We start from the raw sequence: 21,482 nt of genomic DNA, 5'->3' as shown, positions 1-21,482 counted from the left end.
ATACAACGCTGCGTTTTATGTTGTTTATGCATAGAATTTGCCATTTTAAAAACTAGTTACATTCTCATTTAAAATTAAATTGATTTTGTGAATTTAGAATTGACATAAATTATCATTGTTTTTATTTGGTATGTAATGATAAGTTGCATGTATTATTCAATGCCTTTAGTACATATAAGTACTTTTCTAATAAGACTGAGCACATCACTGACCGGCCAATCAATTTTTAATCGGTTACAAAAACATAGATTTTGACCAATCAGATGCTTAAGCGGCATGTATGACCCAGCCCCCTGGAGAGTTCGTTCTCCAATCAGATTAGTGCATGGGCGGGACTCCTCCCTCCACCTGCTGTCACAAACATTGGGGAAGTCAATGTCAAGCCACCGGCGGCCGTTGATGTGTCTGAAACACCAAGAGGAGTTTTTAGATCACTTTTACAACAGGAAGGTAATTATTGACGACAGGTTTACACTTTAGAGACTACTAATTTGCTCATTGTTTCCGGAATGAGCGCATATAGGTGATGACAGTATCACTTAAAGATGCTAAGAAGAGGAAGCTAACATAGCCGAATTTATATACTCTTTTTCACCTTAATTTACTTTTAACAGAGGCAATTATTTCATCAACTACATGCTATGCTGCGATGTAAGCTGGCAATTGCAGATCGTGAAAGTAGCATTTTACAGTTTATTCATTTTACGTTTGTTAAACTACTCTAAATTCTTAAATGCCTTTATTTTTGTCAAAATAATGCTAATCTGTTTTACTGCGGTTTTTTTTCTGTTTTTTTGTTTTGGCCATGGGAAAATGTGTCCTTGCGTTTGCTTGGTCCATTACTTTGCACATTCATTACACTGCAATAATAACCTATTAATGCTTTTCAGCCATCGATGAAGCTTTAAAACAGGAAATGGAAAGATTTCAGGGAATGTAATGATCCAAATTAGGAGTTCAGATATTAATCTGAATGCTACACCTGCACTGCTTTCAAATGAACAATGTCATGTGGTTGATTTGCAAAGGAAATTAGTCTGAGTGTAACCTGGAACAAACTGCCCACTTTAGTTTATTTACAAGAGCAACAACTCAGTCAAGAGGCATCGAGAGAGCAAAAGTGACGGTCTGAGTGACACAGGTAAGCTGTTTGGATCAGGAGGATTTCAGGATAAAGCAGGGGATTGTCTGTGTTGAGCAGATCACAGCGGTCACGAAAGACAACCTTTCCACACAACACACACACAAAGAGAGCCTGTTGGAGGCTTCAACTGTCTCTTTCATGTTTTAGTGAAATGGAAAGGGAATGAGAAAGGATAGGAGTTTAACTGTTCTTAGTCACACTTTCCGCAGGTTCGGTTGCTCCCGGTTGTCCTTTATTTGAAAAGTTTGGAGTTTTTCTTTCCTTTTTCTTTCGTATAGTTAACAGATGGCATAAGAGGGCGAAACAGAGAGGATGATGAACAGTAAAAATCTTGCCCGCTGCAATTTTAAGTGACAACCATCCGCCCCCTACTCTTCAACAATTTGCCATCAAGGATGTCCCACTGAACTTGTTTTTCCCTTTCTTGTCTTCTCAGTATTTTTCATCATCGCGTCATGGCCAGGTAGCTGCTGGAAACGATGGGTTTTTTCAAACAGCTTTTCCTTCTGCTCTGGAAGAATGTCACATATCGCAGAAGGAACAAGGTGACCACATCTCTATCTTCCAAAATTAGAAATGATGAAACACATGACACGCAGATATCTTTGATATTAAATGAGCTACTCCTTTAACACCTGCAAAGCTGTGGGCATCATGATATAATAACATCCTCATGTGAAGTTTAATGGAAAAATGACGTTTATTTCTTGGTGCTATAACAAACCTGCAGTCCCTGTCACTCATTCATGAACATTACTGATGATTTAATGCAAAGTTGACACTTCCCTTGTTCTCTTCTTGTGCAGATCCAGCTGATCATTGAGCTCCTCTGGCCACTCTTCCTCTTTGTCATCCTCATCTCTGTTCGTCATTCAAACCCTTCTTACAAACAAGGCCAATGTGAGTGAAACTGTGTCTTCTCACATGCACTCTAACAGGTCTGAAAAATGGCCTTTTGCCAACCAGTTAAAGAAGATTAACACACTGAAAGTGATGTGTGTGCCATGCACACACTTTTGGTTTATAGATATTCGGTGTAACTTCATTTTATCCTTCATCTAACCAGGAATAAACATCAAATTGACATTAAGTATCAGAGCTTATAGAGATATTTTACAAATGTTCAAGGATTATACAAAGTGACAAAATATGCACCTCTTGATGGATTTGCTGAGTATCAGCTTACTTAATTTTAGGTGATTTTGAGGTGATTTCATGAAAAGAGAGCAGAGAGGTCTCTTGACCTTCTGTGACAGATCCTGTGTTGACGTTAGGTGAGATGACGTGACATGTTCATGTCAGAGAATATAGCACAATTTAGGTCAGTTAGTCTGTGTTTACATTGTTTGTGCGTGATAAAGTTTTGTCTTGATAACTTAATCTTTGCTGGATGATGTAAACTTTCTAAAGGCATCATCAGACTGAGATGAAAAATCTTGTAAATGATCAAATTGTTGTATTTACATGGTTGTGTACATTTAAATTGTATGTAAAGCAATATGTTTAGTGGATTTTATTCATTGTGTGCGTATCCATTTGTTTTGAAGCTAAGCAGAAGATTGTTATTTGCTTTTTTGTCTTCTTTACATCTTTTGGGGATACAAACTAATCTTCACATTACAGCAGCTTTGGTTGTGCTACTTATTTTTTTTTTTTTGGACCATATTTCACGTCACGCACACGGTAATTTCAGGCTAATCTCCTGGTTCTGAATGGTGTGCTTCTCTTTACTTGTAGGCCACTTCCCAAACAAACCGTTGCCATCAGCAGGCACCTTGCCCTGGGTTCAGGGTATCATCTGCAACATCAACAACCCCTGCTTCCACCGCCCGACACCAGGGGAGATGCCAGGCCAAGTCGGCAACTTTGACAACTCCATGTAGGTAGACTAGAGGTAGAAACAGGCTTGGGTGTCAGGGGTGCTACAATCAGAATGATTAGTGTATTTCTTATATTTATATCTTGATTAAAAAAAAATTTGTTTGTATATTTGGCTCATTTAATCAAGAAAGTGTCATAACAGACTCCGTACTGCTCCATTAGATTAGAAGTCCGTAGACACACTTCAGTGTCCTTGAACTAATTTAACATGTGAACAGATTAGATAATTCATTACGTAGCTTTTGAACAAAATTATCTAACATAGTGTAGGTGTCACAAAGTGCAAAAGCATGTAAATGTACATGTGCAAACTCTTAGTTATTTGCGATACTTTACATGCTTCCATAACCCTTTAAAGAGCTGCTCTACCACATGGTAGAGCACACTTTTCAAAGACTAAACTCTGATTTATTAAAAATGAACAGAAATAAACCCACCATAATCATCTCTAAAAGTTGGTTTAGATATTTAATGCTTAAAGAAAGTATGTGTTATGATATTAGTTTACAAAAATGTCATGCTTTTACAACAAAGTGTCACCTCAACCATTTATGAAAAAAGCATAGATTCAAAAATATGCAAAGAAACACTTTTTTTTTGGCTGTTTTTCTCTTTAAATTGTTAAAGAAATGGTTTGACGTCGGAAAATACCATCTTGTCAAGAATTGAATTAAGTTTGATACAGTTTGTACTTTGAAAAATGAAGCTCAGCTTGGTGTAGACACTGAAAATAGCTGAAACAGTCGTGTTTGTGCCGTCCTGCTCTGTCGGAGGGTAACAAAATGTTTATACCAGCCTTTAAAGTTAATTCACAAACACATCATTTCTTTTTTGTCAAAATAGGAAATGAAAACAGTTTGTTGTGGTTTCCTGCCTTCCTCGGACTGTTTCTTGGTCATAAACTTGGTCTTTAGGAAGTTTGTGATTTTGCTACTTTACAGTTGTTTTCATTTCTTATCAGTTTTACAAATTAACCCACGAATCAATCACTTACATTTCTTTGATTGATATATCAGTTGATCTAAGTTATTTCAAGATATGTGTATTGGCAATGAGACCAAAATTAAACATAGTTAATATTGTTCAGAAGTAGAAAAAGTCTGTCAACATACAGAAGATACGTGACTTAACTGCACACATTTGTCCCAGTAAAGAGTCCTCTTGTTGTGTTTTCTCCTCCAGACTGTCACGTCTGTTCATGGATGCTCAGACTGTTCTGTCCTACAGCGCAAACCGGAGCTACTCTGGCTCTCAGGACCTGATGAAGAATGTTCGGCTGCTGGGAGAGAGACTTGGATCCATGCCAAGTATTTGTTTGAATCTTTTTCTACACTGATCAGTGATACTTAAACATGGGGGGGGGGGTTTCTGTGGAATGAGTAGGTGTGTCCAAACTCCAATTGGTACTGTTCGAAGTCTAGGTGTGTGTGAAAACTTGCTTCTAAGGAACATACAGAATACATTCTGTTCATGAAACCAGTACAGCTGGAAATATATTGATAAATGCATAAAGTGCTGTTCCCAGACTTGAGTCGAAACCAGTATCTGGGCACTATGAATGGTTTAAACAGGTGTGATAAGATGATTGTCTGTTGCTGATGATATGAAAGCACCACACACTGCTTGTTTAGCTTCTCCTTGTTGTGCTCAGATTAAGTTACACGTCTGTCCCTGACTGACAATGGAGTGAATGAAAGGCAGTTTTCAATGTGTGCGCTGCAAAGCTGCAAATTTATGTCTGCTAAATCTAACATCCTCAGTCACTGATACCATATAGGGCCCACTTTGTAAAATCATATGTCAGATTTTTTTTGTGGTGCAGACGATTAGGAGGAAATGATAGCTGAAAAGTAATTTTTCGAAATGTGTAACTGTAGCTTGTATGAATCATCTGCTCAGTTGATATTACATCAGTGTTTATTGTATGGAATTGATACAAGTCTGGACTTCAGGGCAGATAGTGTGCTGGCAGCTATCAACTGAATCAATTACACCATTTCTCCATCCATTTAATGTGATCAGGTTACCAGTTTAGAGTATTTGTACCAGAAGGAAATAGGTTTCTAAAAGGTGCCTCATGTCTTCAAGTACAGACTCAGATAGTTTGTTTTTTAACAGTGATGTGAAAATACAAATTTAGAGAGAAGCTGAGAAATCAATCATCGCTCAAGCTTGAAAACAGCAAAGTATCGGTGTCCATTAAGCAAACTGACCTGCAAACAGCTTTTGTTTTAAATGATCTGTTTTTGTTTGAAGCTGTCTGCTTTTATATAGAATACAGTATGTTTTATTCATGACACTGAACAGGACTGATCATGGTGTTTTCACTGCAGCTCCGCCAGTAAAAGAATACCTGAGAGCCAATGAGACTTTCTCCAGCTTTCTGCAGACCAACACCAGCCTGTCGCCTGCGACTGTGGACCAGCTGAAGAACGCTCGGCTAAATTTTCAGGTTCCAACCTTGTTTATGAAACTCAAAAAAGCATCCACTTGTGATGGTGGAGTACCAGCTTTAACCCCTGATATTTTGACTTTTGTTTGAAATTGACAGGCTGTGTTTCCAGTAGCTCAGATGCCACTGAAGGCGTTGGTGTGCAACATGAGCATGCTGGAAAAGTTGCTTACTGTAGACGGAGGAGCAGCCAACATGACTGATCTTCAGACTCAGCTGTGTGACCAACCAGCTGACGTCCTGCAGGAGGTTGAGCGCCTTTTCCTCACCCAGCTTGACTTGACCAAGTTCCTCACAGTAAGTGCTGTCATGGAAATTCTTGTGTGATGCCTGGAAGCAGGCGGATGAAACTGTAACAAAGTACCTGCTTCCACCTAAATTAAAGTTAAAGGGGAACTCCGGTATTTTTAAACCTAGACCTTATTTCTGGCATGAAATATGTTTATCTACTCACCAAGAACAGTTTGGCGAAAGTCGGCGTCCTTCGAAAGCTATTTAGAAAACTCACAATCAGCATATATCCATATAACGGAGTTAATGGGGCAGGGACGATGCAGCCTCTAAATAAGGCATTATCTGTCTTTATTTCACCTATACTTTAAGCCGAATGAATGAACGAACGAACGTGTACTATAGCTCTGTTAGCTCATAGGTGTTGTTATGTGGCTACTTGCAGCTATAGGAGAGCCAACAGAGGGCTACAGATTTCTACACAGGCACTCTGCTGGGACGACTTCATCTACACGCCCCCCTGGAGCACATTTTATTTACTCCTTTCTCTGTGACAGTCGGCTAACTTCACACAGAGTTTGCTACTGCTAGTTTTGTGCAGCATGGCAGGATATTTATCAGATTTTGACAACGTGAAAGATGACTGAGTAAGATGGACGTTCTTACCGGAGTGAATGAGCTGTGATGCAGCCATGCATGTGGATGAAGTGGTCCCAGTAGAGGTGTGTGTAGAATTCCCTCCATTAGCTCTCCTATAGCTGCAAGTAGCCACAATAAAGTAGCTATGTGCTAACAGAGCAATAGCACGCGTTCGTTCATTCATTATTCTTAAAGTATTGGTGAAATAAAGACAGATAATGCCTTATTCAGAGGCTGCATCATCCCTGTCCCATTAACTCTGTTATATGGATATACGTCGATCGCGAGTTTTCTAAATAGCTTTCAAAGGACGCCAACTTTCGCACAGTTTAAAATATCATGCCAGAAATAAGGTCTAGGTTTAAAAATACCAGAGTTCCCCTTTTAAGGGAATCAGTTTACAGGGAAGCCAACATTTTCTTTGTTTACACACATTCAAACTTTTCTCCCTGGCAGGCAGAACGTATGATGGTCAACACTGGAGACCTCAGGCTCATCAATCAGGCTGTCACCACGGTTTCCGAGGAGCTGACTGTACTCATGAGTGATGTAAGAACTTACATTGCGCCTATATTTTGCTAAATTATGTTTAAATTATAGATTAGACCCAATTGTTCTAAACTCCTCCATTGATAACAGACCAGATATTGTGGCTGATAGTTTAACTTTATGGTTCTTTGCTTCTTTGATTTTCCTGTTTCTGTATTTTTGTGTTTTTCTGTCTGTGTTTTTCAATATTTTCTGACACACTACACTGTTTTTTTTTATGTTTTATCTCTGTTTCATTTCTGCCCCTCTTCTGTCTTCCATCAGCTCGCCTCCCTCTCGAGTTTCACAGAAATGAATGAAGCTCTGGATCTTCTACTGCCTGAAAATCGCAAAGCGCACCCCAGAGAAAGTTTCAGAGCCTTTTCAAAGATCATATGTGGCCATCCTAAGACTGGAGGCGAACATGTGCCATCACTTAACTGGTATGAAAACAATGATATCAAGTCTTTCTTGGGCAAAAACGGCACAGAGGACCTGGACCTGGACACCAACAACAACACAAGTAAGACGCTTTTGCAAAAAAGGTTATTCTCATCTTTGTAGACAAGTTTGTCGCAAGCAGGTTGTTGACTTTTCAGGTGGTTCTGATAACGAGATTTACAAGATTTGTGAGTCCACCGTCCAAGACTCAAAGCCATTTGTGGCGAAAACGCTAAAGTTCTGATCAACTGGCATCCTGTGGTTGGTTATGGGAAGGTTTTAGTCTTAACAGCAGATATTATTTTTATTTAAATGATTGACTCTGCTTGTGGTGCTTCATTGATCTGATTGGTTTAAGTCATCATACAATTTTTCAAACTACTTAACAAACCTTATGTTATAGCAGGTTGCAAATGACCATAAATGGAAACATTTTATGACAAGACCAGAAATTAGGACGATGTTGCTGAGAATCACACCCCAGCTGTGGCGTGCTATTGTCTGAATTGTCCTGTTTGGTCGATTCTTCGCCTCCTGCAGCTCCGTTCTGTAGAAGTTTAATCCAAGGCCTGGAGTCCAACCCCCTGTCTCGCATCGTGTGGCGAGGAATCAAGCCTCTGTTTATCGGAAAGCTGTTGTACACACCAAACACTCCTGTGGTACAAAAAGTCATGAAAGAGGTACAAAAGGCCAAAACTCACAAACTCTCTTTAGATTTAACCTGAAGTTAACTTTTAATCCACGAATGACACAAAGTAGAACTCATCAAGACTGATCACAGGATTGAACACCAGCAAATTTGCTGGATGTTTGCAGACAAGTGCATTATATTTACCACTAACTTAATGTTTCCAGGCTGTCACTTTATGCCACAAAAACATGCCTTATTTAACACTTAAAGCAAAGGCCTGCCTCGATGTATTTGGTTTGTTTGATGGGTTTGACTGTTTAAGCCAACTTTGAGTTGTGTCTGTGAAGGTGAACAAGACTTTTGAAGACATGCAGATTCTCCACGATCTCAGTGAAGCCTGGGAGGAGGTGGGACCACAAATCAAGGACTACATGGAGACCAGTGTGGAGATTCGGCTTCTGCAGGTGTTACTCACCTGCTGCTCTCCCACTTCATGACTGATGATTTTGTTATGACGCACCAGATGCTAGAAAAACCCTTTCAACATCGAGTGCACTTCCTGTGTGTGTTGTAACAGGATTTGCTAAGGCGTCCGGAGATTGCTGTACTGATCAACATGCGTTTGGAAAACACGCCTTGGACAGCCTCCCAGATCGCTCGTTTCCTGTCTACACCCCCACCAGACACCCCAAGGAAGCAAGGGGCACCAGCTTCATGGTTGGACCTCTACAATGATGTCGGAAACACCATCAACACTCTTGCACAAGTCACTGAGGTTCTCCTACTTCACCCTCTTATATTTTTTATTTTATGCTTCCCTCAAAAAATGCAAGAAAGTAAAAAAACAAACAGCTTTCAAGTTGGACAAAATGCTGACCAAAGACTGAATGATCGTAGACTGAATGTGAACTTTGTTGTTGTTATTTTTCTCTTTCCTGGCTGTTTCTGTTGTAGATTTTCTAGATTTGTGATGTGAAAAACAATAATAGATCAGAAATATGAGATAAGTGAATGTTGAATCCTGGGTACACTTTACAGGTAAATGCTAAACATATCATCCTCCAGTCATTTACAATCTCATCCTCTTCCTCAGTGTTTCTCCCTGAACAAAATGGAGGGGTACGACACGGAGGGTCAGCTGATTAACAGAGCTCTGGAGCTGTTGGAGGACAGGCACTTCTGGGCGGGTGTGGTTTTCATGCTGCCCAACACATCCTCAACGGAGCTCCCGCCCCACGTCACCTACAAGATCCGAATGGATATTGATGATGTGACCCGGACCAATAAGATCAAGGACAGGTACTGAGGATTAATTCTCTTCTATTTTAGAAGTATCAATAGATCTTTCTTTTTGAATTATGCGAAGACGGCGTCCTTTTTTACGCCTCTGAGCTCTTTCCTGTGCAGGATGGTCTTTGGTTTAGTCGAATGTTTATTCATCCTTTACCTTTGTCTGAGAACTGGAGGCTTCCAAAAACACAGAATTGGAGCATTTTGAGGAAGCTCAACCAATTGATTAAGATTTTTAGGTTTTTGAAAGTTCGTGTACGTCTTGTCTTGCTTTCAGGTTTTGGGATCCTGGACCATCTGCTGACCCGTTTAATGATATGCGCTACATTTGGGGCGGTTTTGTCTACATTCAGGACCTGGTGGACAGAGCTGTGAGCAGCCTGCTTACTGGAGTTAAACAGACTACCGGGATATACATCCAGCAGATGCCTTACCCCTGCTATGTGGACGATGTGTGAGTGATGGCTTCTGTTGTAAACTGCGCTTACAGTCATAATGCCTTCGAGCTGCTTCGAGACACCTCGTTTTATCTTTCTCATCTGAAAATGTGGTTCTCTGAAGTTTAATGGTGGGGTCAAATGTTGACATAGAAATAACAAATAAGATTAAACCATAAATACAATAGTTTATATACACACCCCTATAATTAATAATATCTTTAAGGGTTCATCGTCGGTAGACTCACGCCTTGTTCATCCTGCCAGCACGAATCCACAATTTTAGCGCAGAATCCTGTGTTTTTGCAGAATGGAGTTACCTCTTATTTTGAGTTGAAATGAGATTTCTACCAATGGATCTAAATGAAGGGGCTCTGATTGTTTAAAGCAGATTTTAGAGTCTGTTGTGTCTCTCTCAATGTGACACAAAACAACAAAATCCAGAGCGACAGAAGTGCAACCCCAGTTAATAAAAAAAGGGCTAAATAAAAACAATACAACTTCATAAAGCAATACTTTACTCACAATAGAGTGTAGAAAACATCATATTTTGAAAGTGAGACATTTGACTACTTCGTTAAATATAAGAATTATCTTTAATTAGATGGCAGCAACACGTTTCAATAAAGTTGGAATGGGGGCAACAAAACACTGGAAGTTAAAGTAACCAAAAAAGAAACGGCTGGTGAAACATGTTGCAACTTGTCAGGTTAATTGTCATTGATTAGGCATAAAAAGAGCACCTTAGAGAGGCAGAGTCTCTCACAGCTATCTGCACTTAAAAAAATTGTGAAGCAATTTCAGAGAAATATTCTTCAATGTAAAACTGTGAAGACTTTGAACATTCAATCATGATATCATATCAGAACATTATATCATCAAAAGATTCAGAGAATTTGGACATATCTCTGTGTACTGTGTACTACAATGTAGTAATTAGTACTGTATGCCTGTGGTCTTCAGGACCTCGCACCTCTGTATCAAAAAGAGGCATGAATCTGTCTTGAAAATCACTGCAAGAGCTCAGGAACACTTCTAGGAATCATTGTCTGTGAGCACAGCTCACTGTGCCGTCCATAAATACAGGTTAAAGCTCTAAAGAAGGAGCCAAATGTGAACCTGATTCTCTCTGGGCCAAAGCCCACTGTTCTGTGGTGTGACTAATCAAAATTTTAAATTCTTTTTTTTAAAATCATGGGCAAAATGCACATCTGAAAAGGCACCATCAAAGCTGAAGGGTACATACAGACAGACTTTTCCAGGGAAGTTCTTGAACATTTCAGCAGGACAATGCTAAGTTGCATCCCGCATCTATTTCAACAGCATGGCTTTAAAGTGAAAGTCAGGGTGCTGGACTGGCCTGCCTTTTCACCAGAAAACTATTGGTGTATCATGAAATGTAAAATTTGACAAAGAAAACCGTTAAGTTCACACTGTTTCAATGTGAATCAACTGGTTCAACCTGCTGCAGTTAGGTTTCTGTCAACCAGCTGGAATGTTGGCAAATCTAAAAAAAAAACCCTGCATCTCTGCAGACCAAACCTGAGCCTAAACATTGACAATATCTCTGTCTGTACCAGTATCAGCCTATATTAAATCATTCGGTTTAAAACCAGTTCAAATGTGCACTTTTGGATCACACTTACGAGACGACACAGACTGAGAACCTCTTAAGAAGGACTGAACTTTAATTGTTAACTGATTAACAACATGAAGCCGTGGATTGTGTTATTATTCAGCATCAGCTCATAGATTAAAATGGATGTTTCCTCTCAAACAGTTTTCTTCGAGTGCTGAATCGCTCCCTGCCTCTTTTCATGACCCTGGCCTGGATCTACTCAGTGGCTATGATCGTCAAAGGTGTGGTGTACGAGAAGGAGGCCAGGCTGAAAGAAACCATGAGGATTATGGGTCTGGGTACAGGAACGCTGTGGTTCAGCTGGTTCATCAGCAGCTTGGTTCCTTTCTTGATTTCTGCAGCGCTTCTTATTGCTCTGCTCAAGGTGCGATGACCACTTATTCAACTCGGAATATGTTAAAGGGCAAATACTAAACTGCAACACAGCATGTGAACAGCATTTTCACTTATATACAGTTAAAGGGGAACTTCGGTATTTTAAACCTCGACTTTATTTCTGGCATGAAATACGTTTATTTACTCACAGAGAACAGTTTGGCAAAAATCGGCATCCTTCGGAAGCTATTTAGAAAACTCACAATCAGCATATATCCATATAACGGAGTTAATGGGGCAGGGACGATGCAGCCTCTAAATAAGGCATTATCTGTCTTTATTTCACCAATACGTTAAGACGAATGTATGAATGAACGTGTACTATTTTTCTGTTAGCTCATAGGTGTTGTTATATGGCTACTTGCGGCTATAGGAGAGCTAACGGAGGTATTTTTACTCCGTCACTCTACTGGGACGACTTCATCGAGACGCCCCCCTGGAGCACATTTTATTTACTCCTTTCTCTGTGACAGTCGGCTAACTTCACACAGAGTTTGCTACTGCTAGTTTTGTGCAAATGGCAGGATATTTATCAAATTTTGACAATGTGAACGACAACTTTGAGTAAGATGGACGTTCTTACCGGAGTGAATGAGCTGTGCTGCAGCCATGCGTGTGGATGAAGTGGTCCCAGTAGAGGTGTGTGTAGAATTCCCTCCGTTAGCTCTCCTATAGCTGCAAGTAGCCACAATACAGTAGCTATGTGCTAACAGAGCAATAGTACGCGTTTGTTCATTCATTATTCTTAAAGTATTGGTGAAATAAAGACAGATAATGCCTTATTCAGAGGCTGCATCTTTGTTGCTTATCTAAATACTTTACCGACTCTACCGACTTTAGCCAAACTGTTCTCGGTGAGTAGATAAACATATTTCATGCCAGAAATAAGGTCTAGGTTTAAAAATACCGGAGTTCCCCTTTAACCGTCTGAATTTTTTTAATGTTGAGCACAGCTGTGAAATTTGTCTCCTGAATTAACCCAACTGATAATCTTTTGCTCTCTCTTTCTCAGTGGGGTGACATATTGCCATACAGCGACCCAACCGTTGTCTTCTTTTTCCTCATGGCATTTGCCACTGCTACCATCATGCAGTGTTTCCTCATCAGCACGTTCTTCTCCAAGGCCAACCTGGCAGCTGCCTGCGGAGGGCTCATCTATTTCAGCTTCTATCTACCTTACGTGCTGTGCGTTGCCTGGAGAGACCACCTCAATTCTACGCACCGAATCTTAGCTGTGAGTAAACTATAAGCGTTTCACAACAAATAACTACATCTGACACTTTTGGAGCTGTCCCGTTCACGTGAAATAAGATTTGTGACATTTAAAAAGAACTCAGATGATGGTTAAGTTAAATGCTTCACAGCATGTAACGCTTTATCTTTCTATCTTTCAGAGTTTGTTGTCCCCTGTGGCCTTTGGCTTTGGCTGCGATTATTTCTCTCAGTATGAGGAGCAAGGTGTGGGTATCCAGTGGTTCAACCTCCGGGTCAGCCCTGTAGAAGGAGACCTATACAGCTTCACGACTTCTATAATGATGCTTTATGTGGATGCCTTTCTCTACGCCATCGCAGCCTGGTACATCGAAGCCGTTTTTCCTGGTATGACAATTTGGGATTTATCTTTCTATGAAAGGCTGCTGTGATTGAGTGTAATCTCCTGTCCTGTGTACCACACCACAAATTTTAGTTTGACTGTCACTTTCATCTGGGGGTTTGGTCAGAAGAGCCCTCATGTGTAGTGGAGATTCCTACGTTATCATAGTTTGAGCTTTACAGTGTAGTGATCAGTGGGGTCAGAGACAACAACAACCTAACAGGGGAATGCTATACTTCAGACATGTATCTTTAGTTGTGTGGGTGCATGAGTCTATGTTTTTCTTTGCACCAGGTGAGTATGGGGTCCCCAGGCCTTGGTACTTCATTTTTCAGTTCAACTACTGGGGTGGAGTTCCTCTTGAAGTTGGCATGCCGATCCCACCAGCACCCACGGACCAGGATGAAGGTATGAGAGGCTGCTGCTCATTACCTGTTGTGTCCAGTTAAGCTCTTTTTGTTGTTGTCGTCGTCTTCAGGGAGAATCCTATCTAAAGTTCATCTATTTCAGTTTTATTTATGTAGAGCCAAAGTGTCACAATAGAAGTCATCTCATTGCACTTCATTATTGTGCTGTTAGACAAAAAAAAAAAAAACCTGGTAAGCACTTGGTCACATTTGAGAGGAAAGAGCTCAGTTTTAATTGAAGTCTTCAGCTTTGCTCTTCTTGCATCTTAAAAGACCATAATGGCTGCTTTGTAAGCTTAAGACCATTAAGTGCAAATTAGTGTAACAAGCTGAGACTATAAGCCCATTAATGAACAAGGTTTGAGGAAAGACGACAACTTAAATTCAATTTGAGACATCAACCCAGACCAGATTGTTTTGTTGCATTATAACCATAATAATAACTGATGTTAGAGTAGTAATTAGTTTCGGATGTGTATCAGTTTTTATCCCCATTTATCTACTTTATATTGACTGTTTATGTCTGTATTTAGATAACATTGAGTCAGAGCCCATTAATATGATCCTTGGCGTGAACATCAGAAATCTGGTAAAAATCTACAAGAAAGGAGGGAAGGTTGCCGTCAATCATCTCAACCTGAAGTTCTACGAGGGGCAGATCACCTCTTTTCTCGGCCACAATGGAGCCGGCAAAACCACCACCATGTAAGAGCTCCAGACTGAAAGTTGTCCTAAAAATCACCCTCTACAGTGTAACTCAGTCTCTGTTCAATGACTGCTAGTATAAATGGGATCATATACGTAGTCTATATGAACGCCTTTTGTGTGCAAGTGCTATTGTCGCCACTTACGGTGACAATAGCTTGTTATAGTTGACCAGGAATGAGATCATAATGTCTTTACATATGTAGAAGGTGTTGTAATAAGATATTTCTCTGACTGTGCTTGACATTTGTCAGTTCTGTTCTGACTGGCCTGTTTCCGCCCACCTCTGGTACCATGTACATCAAGGGGATGGACATTCGCTATGACATGGACATCATCAGGAGGACTCTGGGAGTTTGTCCGCAGCACAATGTCCTGTTCGATATGTAAGGCTCAAAATCCTGTGTAAAAGGCAGTGATTTATTGTGCTTAAGATTTGATTTTAAGTTAACAGTAATTGGCATTTTTAACTCTTCCTCCCCGCACTCGTTAAGCCGTAATGCCACAGTGAAATTAACGTGTATCAAACTGGGTCAGAGACCACCTGTAAAAGACCGATTGGGTTTGAAATAGCTTTGAAAAGCAAACAACCCAGTTTACTGTGCATTCCATGATAATGATAAAGCAATGAAGTCCAATAAACTCTCACTATTTCTAAAGCTTTGGGTGGCATACAGTGGCCCCAATAAACAAAAACCCAACAATCACTCTAAAGTAGCCTTTATGCCTCTGTATAGATTAGGTCACCATGAGGAAAAGACACATGTCTATTTACCAGTCGAGCATTATGAAATCATGAGGAAAAAGATTATCTTATCACATCTGTCGAAAATTAAACTATTTGTGCTGGAATTCAAAGCACCGTGTCTGTTAAACATCAGCAGCTGCTCATCATCAGGCAAACGCCACTCCTCAGTGAAGCAGGATGTTATAGTATTTCTAGTACCAAGGTGAGTCTGGTGAGCAGCGACATGGTGACGGAGTCAAAACTGTGAGAATGATGAATGCAGCCAAATACAGAGATGTACTTGAAGAATGCATGTGACCTGAAACCAAAGTGGTGTTGCATGTTTTAGCACAATAAGGAAAGACAGTCAAAACTATGTTGGCCTGGCTTCAGGACCGTTCTCTGACTAACACTGTTTGACACTACCAAGCCCTGAAGATGGCAGCTTACACATTCTTGCCATCCGATCTGCTTAAGCTTTGAGTCTGCCAGAAAGAATAAGATATAATGCCCAAATCGAGGTTTGCAAATCTATATTGACGATACTGTAACAATACTATAATTGCTATCAAAGAGGCCCAAAAAACTATTCAGTTAAGGATCTGTATACTGTTTTAAATGTGTTACATATCTGAAAACCATGTTTAGTGCAAGATTGGTGCAAAAACTTCAGTTAAAGTTTAGGCTGGCAAAAATATCAAGTGTTCAAAAAGTGAGCAATCTTTTCTAAGTCATCTATTTAATGGAATACTACATCTTAAACCGATTTTTTTTTCTCCATATTTGAATATCTTTCTCTTTCCATCAGACTAACAGTGGAGGAGCATGTGTGGTTTTATGGCTGTCTAAAGGGTTTGTCTGAAGAAAAGGTGAAGGCTGAACTTGACACTTTGCTGGAGGATGTCGGCCTGCTGCACAAACGGCACGAGCAGACCAGGAACCTGTCTGGTAAAGCCACTAGTTTGGATTCAGTGTGTGCATGTACACTCAGCTAATTTGTTTTCTTTTTCAAATTTGAAATGTTCTCTCTGTTTGCATGTCTGTCTGATAGGTGGCATGCAGAGGAAGCTGTCTGTGGCCATAGCATTTGTTGGAGGCTCAAAGGTGGTTGTCCTGGATGAGCCCACAGCTGGTGTTGACCCCTACTCCCGCAGAGGGATTTGGGATCTGCTGCTGAAATACCGCAAAGGTGTTGTGGAACATTGAATCTCATTACGTCTCTGAGTGGTAGGATGAGAGGAAAGCCCTATTTAAATAGCCACAAGAAAGAGAGACCTTGTGAAACAATAAGCATGTGTACATTCCACTTTTTTAAAAAGAGAATTATTGTGTTAGTCACACCAACGCCAGACATTAGAAATGCATGTAAACATGGGAATCTTACTGAAATCGTACAAAGTCGAAGCTGTGAAAGCCAGACTAACACACGAGATAATGCAGCAGGAGATCAAATTCCTCCGCACATATATATGCTCAACTAGGCTTAAAAGGACTTAAGCACTCACGCTGGATCAAAAGGTTAATCTTTTTTTGCATTTTTTTTGGTGAGAACATTTAAGCTTAAGTGTATATAAATACAGCCAAATTCTCAACAAAGCTGCTCTCTTTCACATATTTTTCTTTTTCTTGAGTCAGATGGCCAAACAATACAACTTCAGAAATTGTAAATGAAAATCAGTGATCTCACACAGAGAAAGTTAGAAGTAACAGAATATCTTGAGCGTTTCCTCGCACAGTCCACCATTACAGTTTCAGACATTCTCTGTTTAATGACTTGATTTCAGAACAACAATCCAATTAAATGGCCAACTGAAGCTTTAACTGTAGCTCAGCTCAGCTGTTCATTTAACCATACTGAATGAGTTCATGTAAATCGAAAGGCATGTCAGACTGTTTTGGCATGACAACTGAGTGTTCTTAAGAAATTGTAAGAATCCCATCTCAAGTAAATTACCAAAAAATGAGCCTAGCGAAACATTCAAATGTAAAAGTAGTCATCAAAACATGTGGCTTTGTGTGTGCCGTCTTTCTGGATCAGACCGGACCATCATCTTATCTACTCACTACATGGATGAGGCGGAGCTGCTAGGTGACAGGATCGCAATCATCTCCAAGGGTAAGCTCTGCTGCTACGGATCACCACTCTTCCTGAAATCTCGGCTGGGATCTGGCTACTACCTGACTGTGGTGAAGAGGGAAGAAATGAACACCAGCACTCCCAGTAATTCTAGTATCTGCACCAGTGCCAGCACCAGCACCAATAAGCTGCCTGCACTTGTCAAGGTTGGCTTATGATTTTAAAGTTTCAGTAGAAAACCTAACAAACTTATTTTTAGTTGAGTTGGGTGTCGAGTATTAACAACAGTGCAGTCAAACAACTCAAGCTAAAAAAGATATTTGCTCACAAATAGAAAAGCAAAATTTTGAGTATGAGGAGGACAGTTACTGACTCTGCAAACTCTGCTTTTTTCAGGACACTGAGTCATCCCTGAGTGAAGACACTGGACTTGGAAGTGAGGCGAGCAACTCATGTGAGTTTTTATCAAACTCATTGCTTCCCCAGTGAATTGTGCTGCCCCAGTGTGAGAAAAGTGTTCGATTCATTCACACAAGAATCACTTTAACACAAGACTTATCTTTTCCACGGCAGGCCTGGCAGCTTTGCTATCTCTGGTGCAGCAGTACATCCCTGGCGCGAGGCTCGTGGAGGAGTCTAAACGAGAGGCAGTGATCAACCTGCCGCAGGCAGCTGCCAAAGACAGCAGCCTGGCTGTCTTCCTGTCAAAATTAGACCAGAGACTTCCCGAGCTGGGCCTCAGCAGCTACGGACTGTCAGACAGCACGCTGGAGGAGGTGAGTTATAGTCATGAACAGCTCACAAGACGAGGAGAAATACCAAATTAGTGGCTATGTGAAAATCAGACAGTTGCATGTGTGTGATACTGCCTAAGGGCTTGATAAAACTCCAATGAAAACTACCAAGGTGGAAGAGGTGATGTTTAAAGTGTTTAGTGGTTCAAGTTTTGGAAAGCAGGATTGATCAAATCCAGCAATACTGGTTATAAAGTCAGAACGAGAGAAGAAGTGACGTAAAATATATAGAACGTGCAAGAGAGAATAGTCCAAATTCCAAACTAGTTGGTGTTCTATGGAAAATGTGAATTAAAAACAGAATGCAATGATTTGCACATCTCATAAACCAATATTTTATCCACTATAGATCATTGAAAACACATCAAAACTATTTTGAAAGTGAGACATTTCACTATTTCATGAAAAATATTATCTCATCTTGAACTGCATGGCAGCAACACATCTCAAAAAAGATGTGACAGGGGTAACGATTAAACACAGGGGATTTTTCTGAAAAAGTCTGGAGATGAGGCTCTTTACTGCGTTGAATACTGTTTGTATCTGTATGTATCCACAATAGTATGGAGCAAGAGCAAAGCAGCATACAAGTCTGAAGAAGGGACAAACTATAGAACATGATATCATCAAACGATTCTGAGATTCTGGAGACCTCTCCATGGGCAAAGGATGTGGCTTAAAATCAATAATGGATGTTCGTGATGTTCAGGCACCTCAGGCAGCACTGCCTTAAAAACAACATGATTCTGTCATGGAAATCACTGCATGGGCTCAGAAACACTTCCAGGAATCATTGTCTGTGAACACAGTTCACTGTGCCATCCACAAATGCTGTTTCAAGCTCTATCACGCAGAGAAGAAGCCATATGGGTGCATTATCCACAGATGCCACACACAGGTCTTCTCTTAAAAGGGAGAGTGGGAAATTGCTCTGTGGTCAGACAAGTCAACATTTAAATATTTGGAAATCATGGATGCCAAGTCCTCTGGACTGAGGGGGAGACGGACCATCCGGCTTGTTAATAGCTCAGTTCAAAAGCCTGCATCTCTGATGGTTTGAGGGTGCATTGGTGCCTATGGACTGGGCAACTTGCCCATCTGGGAAGGCACCATCGATGCTGAAAGGTATTTACAGGTCTTAGATCAGCTTTCACCTGTTCATATAAATTGGAGCATCGTTAAATGCAAAATATGACAAAGAAGACTCAGGACTGTTGATCAGCTAGAATCAGATAATAATGGGACAATGCTCTGCTCCCAGAAGTTCAACAACTGATCTCCTGAGTTACAGATTTTTACAAATATTCATTAAAAGACTGGGGATGCTACACAGTGGTAAACATGATCCTGTCCCAACGTTTTTGAGTGGCATCGCTGCCATCAAATTTGAAATGAGCTCATTTTTTTCATCAGATATTGGATTTTTCCACTTTCCGCATATGTTTTCTGTTTTATTGTGGTTTATGGTTTGAAAAATCCTTGCACTCTATTTCTATTTACATTTTACGCAGCATCCCACCTTTTTTTCATATTAGTCACATTAGTTTTTAAACAAATTCTACAGGGTAGCAAGTATAATGTTAGCAGGATATAAAAACAAATTAACATATTGATGATTAACAGTCATAGAGCTGCACAAATGATCCTCCAGCAAATTTAGGAAATAGATTAGAAATGGAGGAAGTTATCCCTATATAATAAATACAATGTAGTTTACTAACCACTAAACATTACAATAAGATTACAAATGTTTAATCATCATATTTGACATCATTACCTGTTCTAACTGTTTAAATGCACTGAAAGTTGGTGTCTGATCTTGATGATTCAAAGCTTGTAGAAATATATGAATATATTCCTAACTATGCAGTAAAAAAGCCAGTGTCGCTTTAAACTGCTGTGGAAGTTCAGCAAAAACGGTTGCAGGGCTGTGATGCCTAAACTTCTCATCAGGGCCAACAACGGTGCAGCTTGCTTGTCCTGCCAACTTTACTTGGTTTGTGTGTGGGAGTGAGTGAGTGTATACAATGACACAAGTGGGATTTATCAAGAAGGCTGGATATTTGTGGAGCAGCCATGCTCATAATGGGCTTAATGGGTTTACTCTGCGTCAATTAGCCTCTCACTCTATGCCGTTCTGAACTTTATGTAAAGCTAGTGGAGGCAGTTTTACTGTCTGCAGCTTTGTGTGGTAGGACAGAAAAGTAGTGCCTGATGAGAGTGATGTCAGTATCAGGGGATCAGAGAGTCTGGATTGACTGGGTTGATTGGGTTGTTGTGTTTCTAAAACAGTTCGATTGTGTTATCATGACCACCCTGGTCCTTTCTAGATCTTTCTACGCGTGGCGGAGGAAACTGGCGTGGACGCTGAGTCAGAGCAGCAGGCAGAATCCACCCCCGGCCAGCAGCCATCAGAGCAGAGCCGAGCTGAGGCGCCACCCACTGAAGAACCAGATCCAGGTGTGTGCACTCACTCGCACACTCACGTGTTTACAGATCACTTGTCAAGTACAGCCAGTCATCCGTTTAGATTGTGACTGTTTGTCTTTCCAAAATGCTGCCAGGGAGGAAAAGAATTCGTAAACGAGGTACCTTCAGTTCACCACTTTCTGAAAATCATTAGTTAGTCTGAAGGTGTTTCTATTGGTCCCAAATATTAAATTCAAAGAAATGTTTCTCTTTTTCTAGAATGTGTAAGTATGTGTAAGGCAGATTTTATTCTGTCATATCAAAGGTGTCCCAGTCCCTGTCTAGGCCTGTATATTCATCAACCAAACATATCAGTGTGAGTTCTTACAGTGTATTTCTCTGCCTGTAGAACCTCAGGAGACAGACCTGCTGAGTGGAAATGGCCAAGGTGGGGTGCCTCTGACCGGCTGGTGGCTGACCTTGCAGCAGCTGAGAGCTCTCTTTATCAAACGCTGGCTTTACGCTCGTAGGAGCCGCAGGGGACTGCTCGCTCAGGTTTGACAGCTGGGTTCAAAGCAGGGGTTTATGGTTACAGTCAAGTTCGCTGAGTAAGTTGACTTATAAACTGTCAAGTCTTCTTCACTCAGCTGAAGCTTTATTTGTGTTAAAGATTGTTCTGCCTGCTCTGTTCGTGCTGATCGCGCTGCTCTTCAGCCTCATTGCTCCTCCGTTTGGGAAGTACCCAGCCCTCCAGTTGCAGCCCTGGATGTATGGAGAACAGTACACCTTCTTCAGGTAGGACCTCAGCCATCTGTTGGCCCTGACCTTTGTTCTCCCCGTATAAGCTTGAGTTCTCTCCGGGTACCCAGGCTTCCTCCCACTGTCCAAAAGCATGTCGGGTTAATTGATGATCCTGAATTGACCCAAACCACACATGTTTTTTTTGTCTCTGTGTGGCTGTGTGATGGACTGGCGACGTGTCCAGGGTGTACCCTGCCCTTTGCCTGATGGGATAGTCCCCTATAAACACCCTGAATTGGATACAGAAAATCTATGGAAATATACCAACCTCTGGTTTATT

General features: G+C 40.7%; 1 protein-coding gene across 2 annotated transcripts in view; it reads left to right on the top strand.

Moving 5' to 3' along the window:
* Positions 1 to 168: 168 nt before the first annotated feature.
* abca7 (ATP-binding cassette, sub-family A (ABC1), member 7) overlaps positions 169 to 21,482 on the top strand; it is a 32,088-nt gene continuing 10,774 nt past the window's right edge. The window contains exons 1-29 of one of the 2 annotated variants that reach the window (XM_072389260.1): positions 169 to 450; positions 1,581 to 1,689; positions 1,951 to 2,044; positions 2,882 to 3,023; positions 4,208 to 4,332; positions 5,359 to 5,477; positions 5,577 to 5,774; positions 6,804 to 6,896; positions 7,161 to 7,398; positions 7,857 to 7,996; positions 8,295 to 8,411; positions 8,525 to 8,722; positions 9,041 to 9,246; positions 9,515 to 9,691; positions 11,455 to 11,677; positions 12,701 to 12,922; positions 13,083 to 13,287; positions 13,577 to 13,690; positions 14,223 to 14,394; positions 14,649 to 14,780; positions 15,930 to 16,069; positions 16,173 to 16,310; positions 17,160 to 17,404; positions 17,595 to 17,652; positions 17,772 to 17,974; positions 20,323 to 20,452; positions 20,557 to 20,580; positions 20,811 to 20,956; positions 21,072 to 21,196. In XM_072389260.1, the coding sequence (XP_072245361.1) occupies positions 1,624 to 1,689; positions 1,951 to 2,044; positions 2,882 to 3,023; positions 4,208 to 4,332; positions 5,359 to 5,477; positions 5,577 to 5,774; positions 6,804 to 6,896; positions 7,161 to 7,398; positions 7,857 to 7,996; positions 8,295 to 8,411; positions 8,525 to 8,722; positions 9,041 to 9,246; positions 9,515 to 9,691; positions 11,455 to 11,677; positions 12,701 to 12,922; positions 13,083 to 13,287; positions 13,577 to 13,690; positions 14,223 to 14,394; positions 14,649 to 14,780; positions 15,930 to 16,069; positions 16,173 to 16,310; positions 17,160 to 17,404; positions 17,595 to 17,652; positions 17,772 to 17,974; positions 20,323 to 20,452; positions 20,557 to 20,580; positions 20,811 to 20,956; positions 21,072 to 21,196 (4,190 nt within the window). In that variant the 5' untranslated portion in view covers positions 169 to 450; positions 1,581 to 1,623. The remainder of the gene's footprint in view (positions 451 to 1,580; positions 1,690 to 1,950; positions 2,045 to 2,881; positions 3,024 to 4,207; positions 4,333 to 5,358; positions 5,478 to 5,576; positions 5,775 to 6,803; positions 6,897 to 7,160; positions 7,399 to 7,856; positions 7,997 to 8,294; positions 8,412 to 8,524; positions 8,723 to 9,040; positions 9,247 to 9,514; positions 9,692 to 11,454; positions 11,678 to 12,700; positions 12,923 to 13,082; positions 13,288 to 13,576; positions 13,691 to 14,222; positions 14,395 to 14,648; positions 14,781 to 15,929; positions 16,070 to 16,172; positions 16,311 to 17,159; positions 17,405 to 17,594; positions 17,653 to 17,771; positions 17,975 to 20,322; positions 20,453 to 20,556; positions 20,581 to 20,810; positions 20,957 to 21,071; positions 21,197 to 21,482) is intronic. The other variant, XM_072389261.1, reaches the window with a different exon arrangement.

Source organism: Leuresthes tenuis, unplaced genomic scaffold, assembly GCF_036924035.1.
Source record: "Leuresthes tenuis unplaced genomic scaffold, fLeuTen1.0.hap1 SCAF_7, whole genome shotgun sequence".
Classification (NCBI taxonomy): Eukaryota; Metazoa; Chordata; class Actinopteri; order Atheriniformes; family Atherinopsidae; genus Leuresthes; species Leuresthes tenuis.
This window is presented reverse-complemented; position numbering and strand designations above follow the sequence as displayed.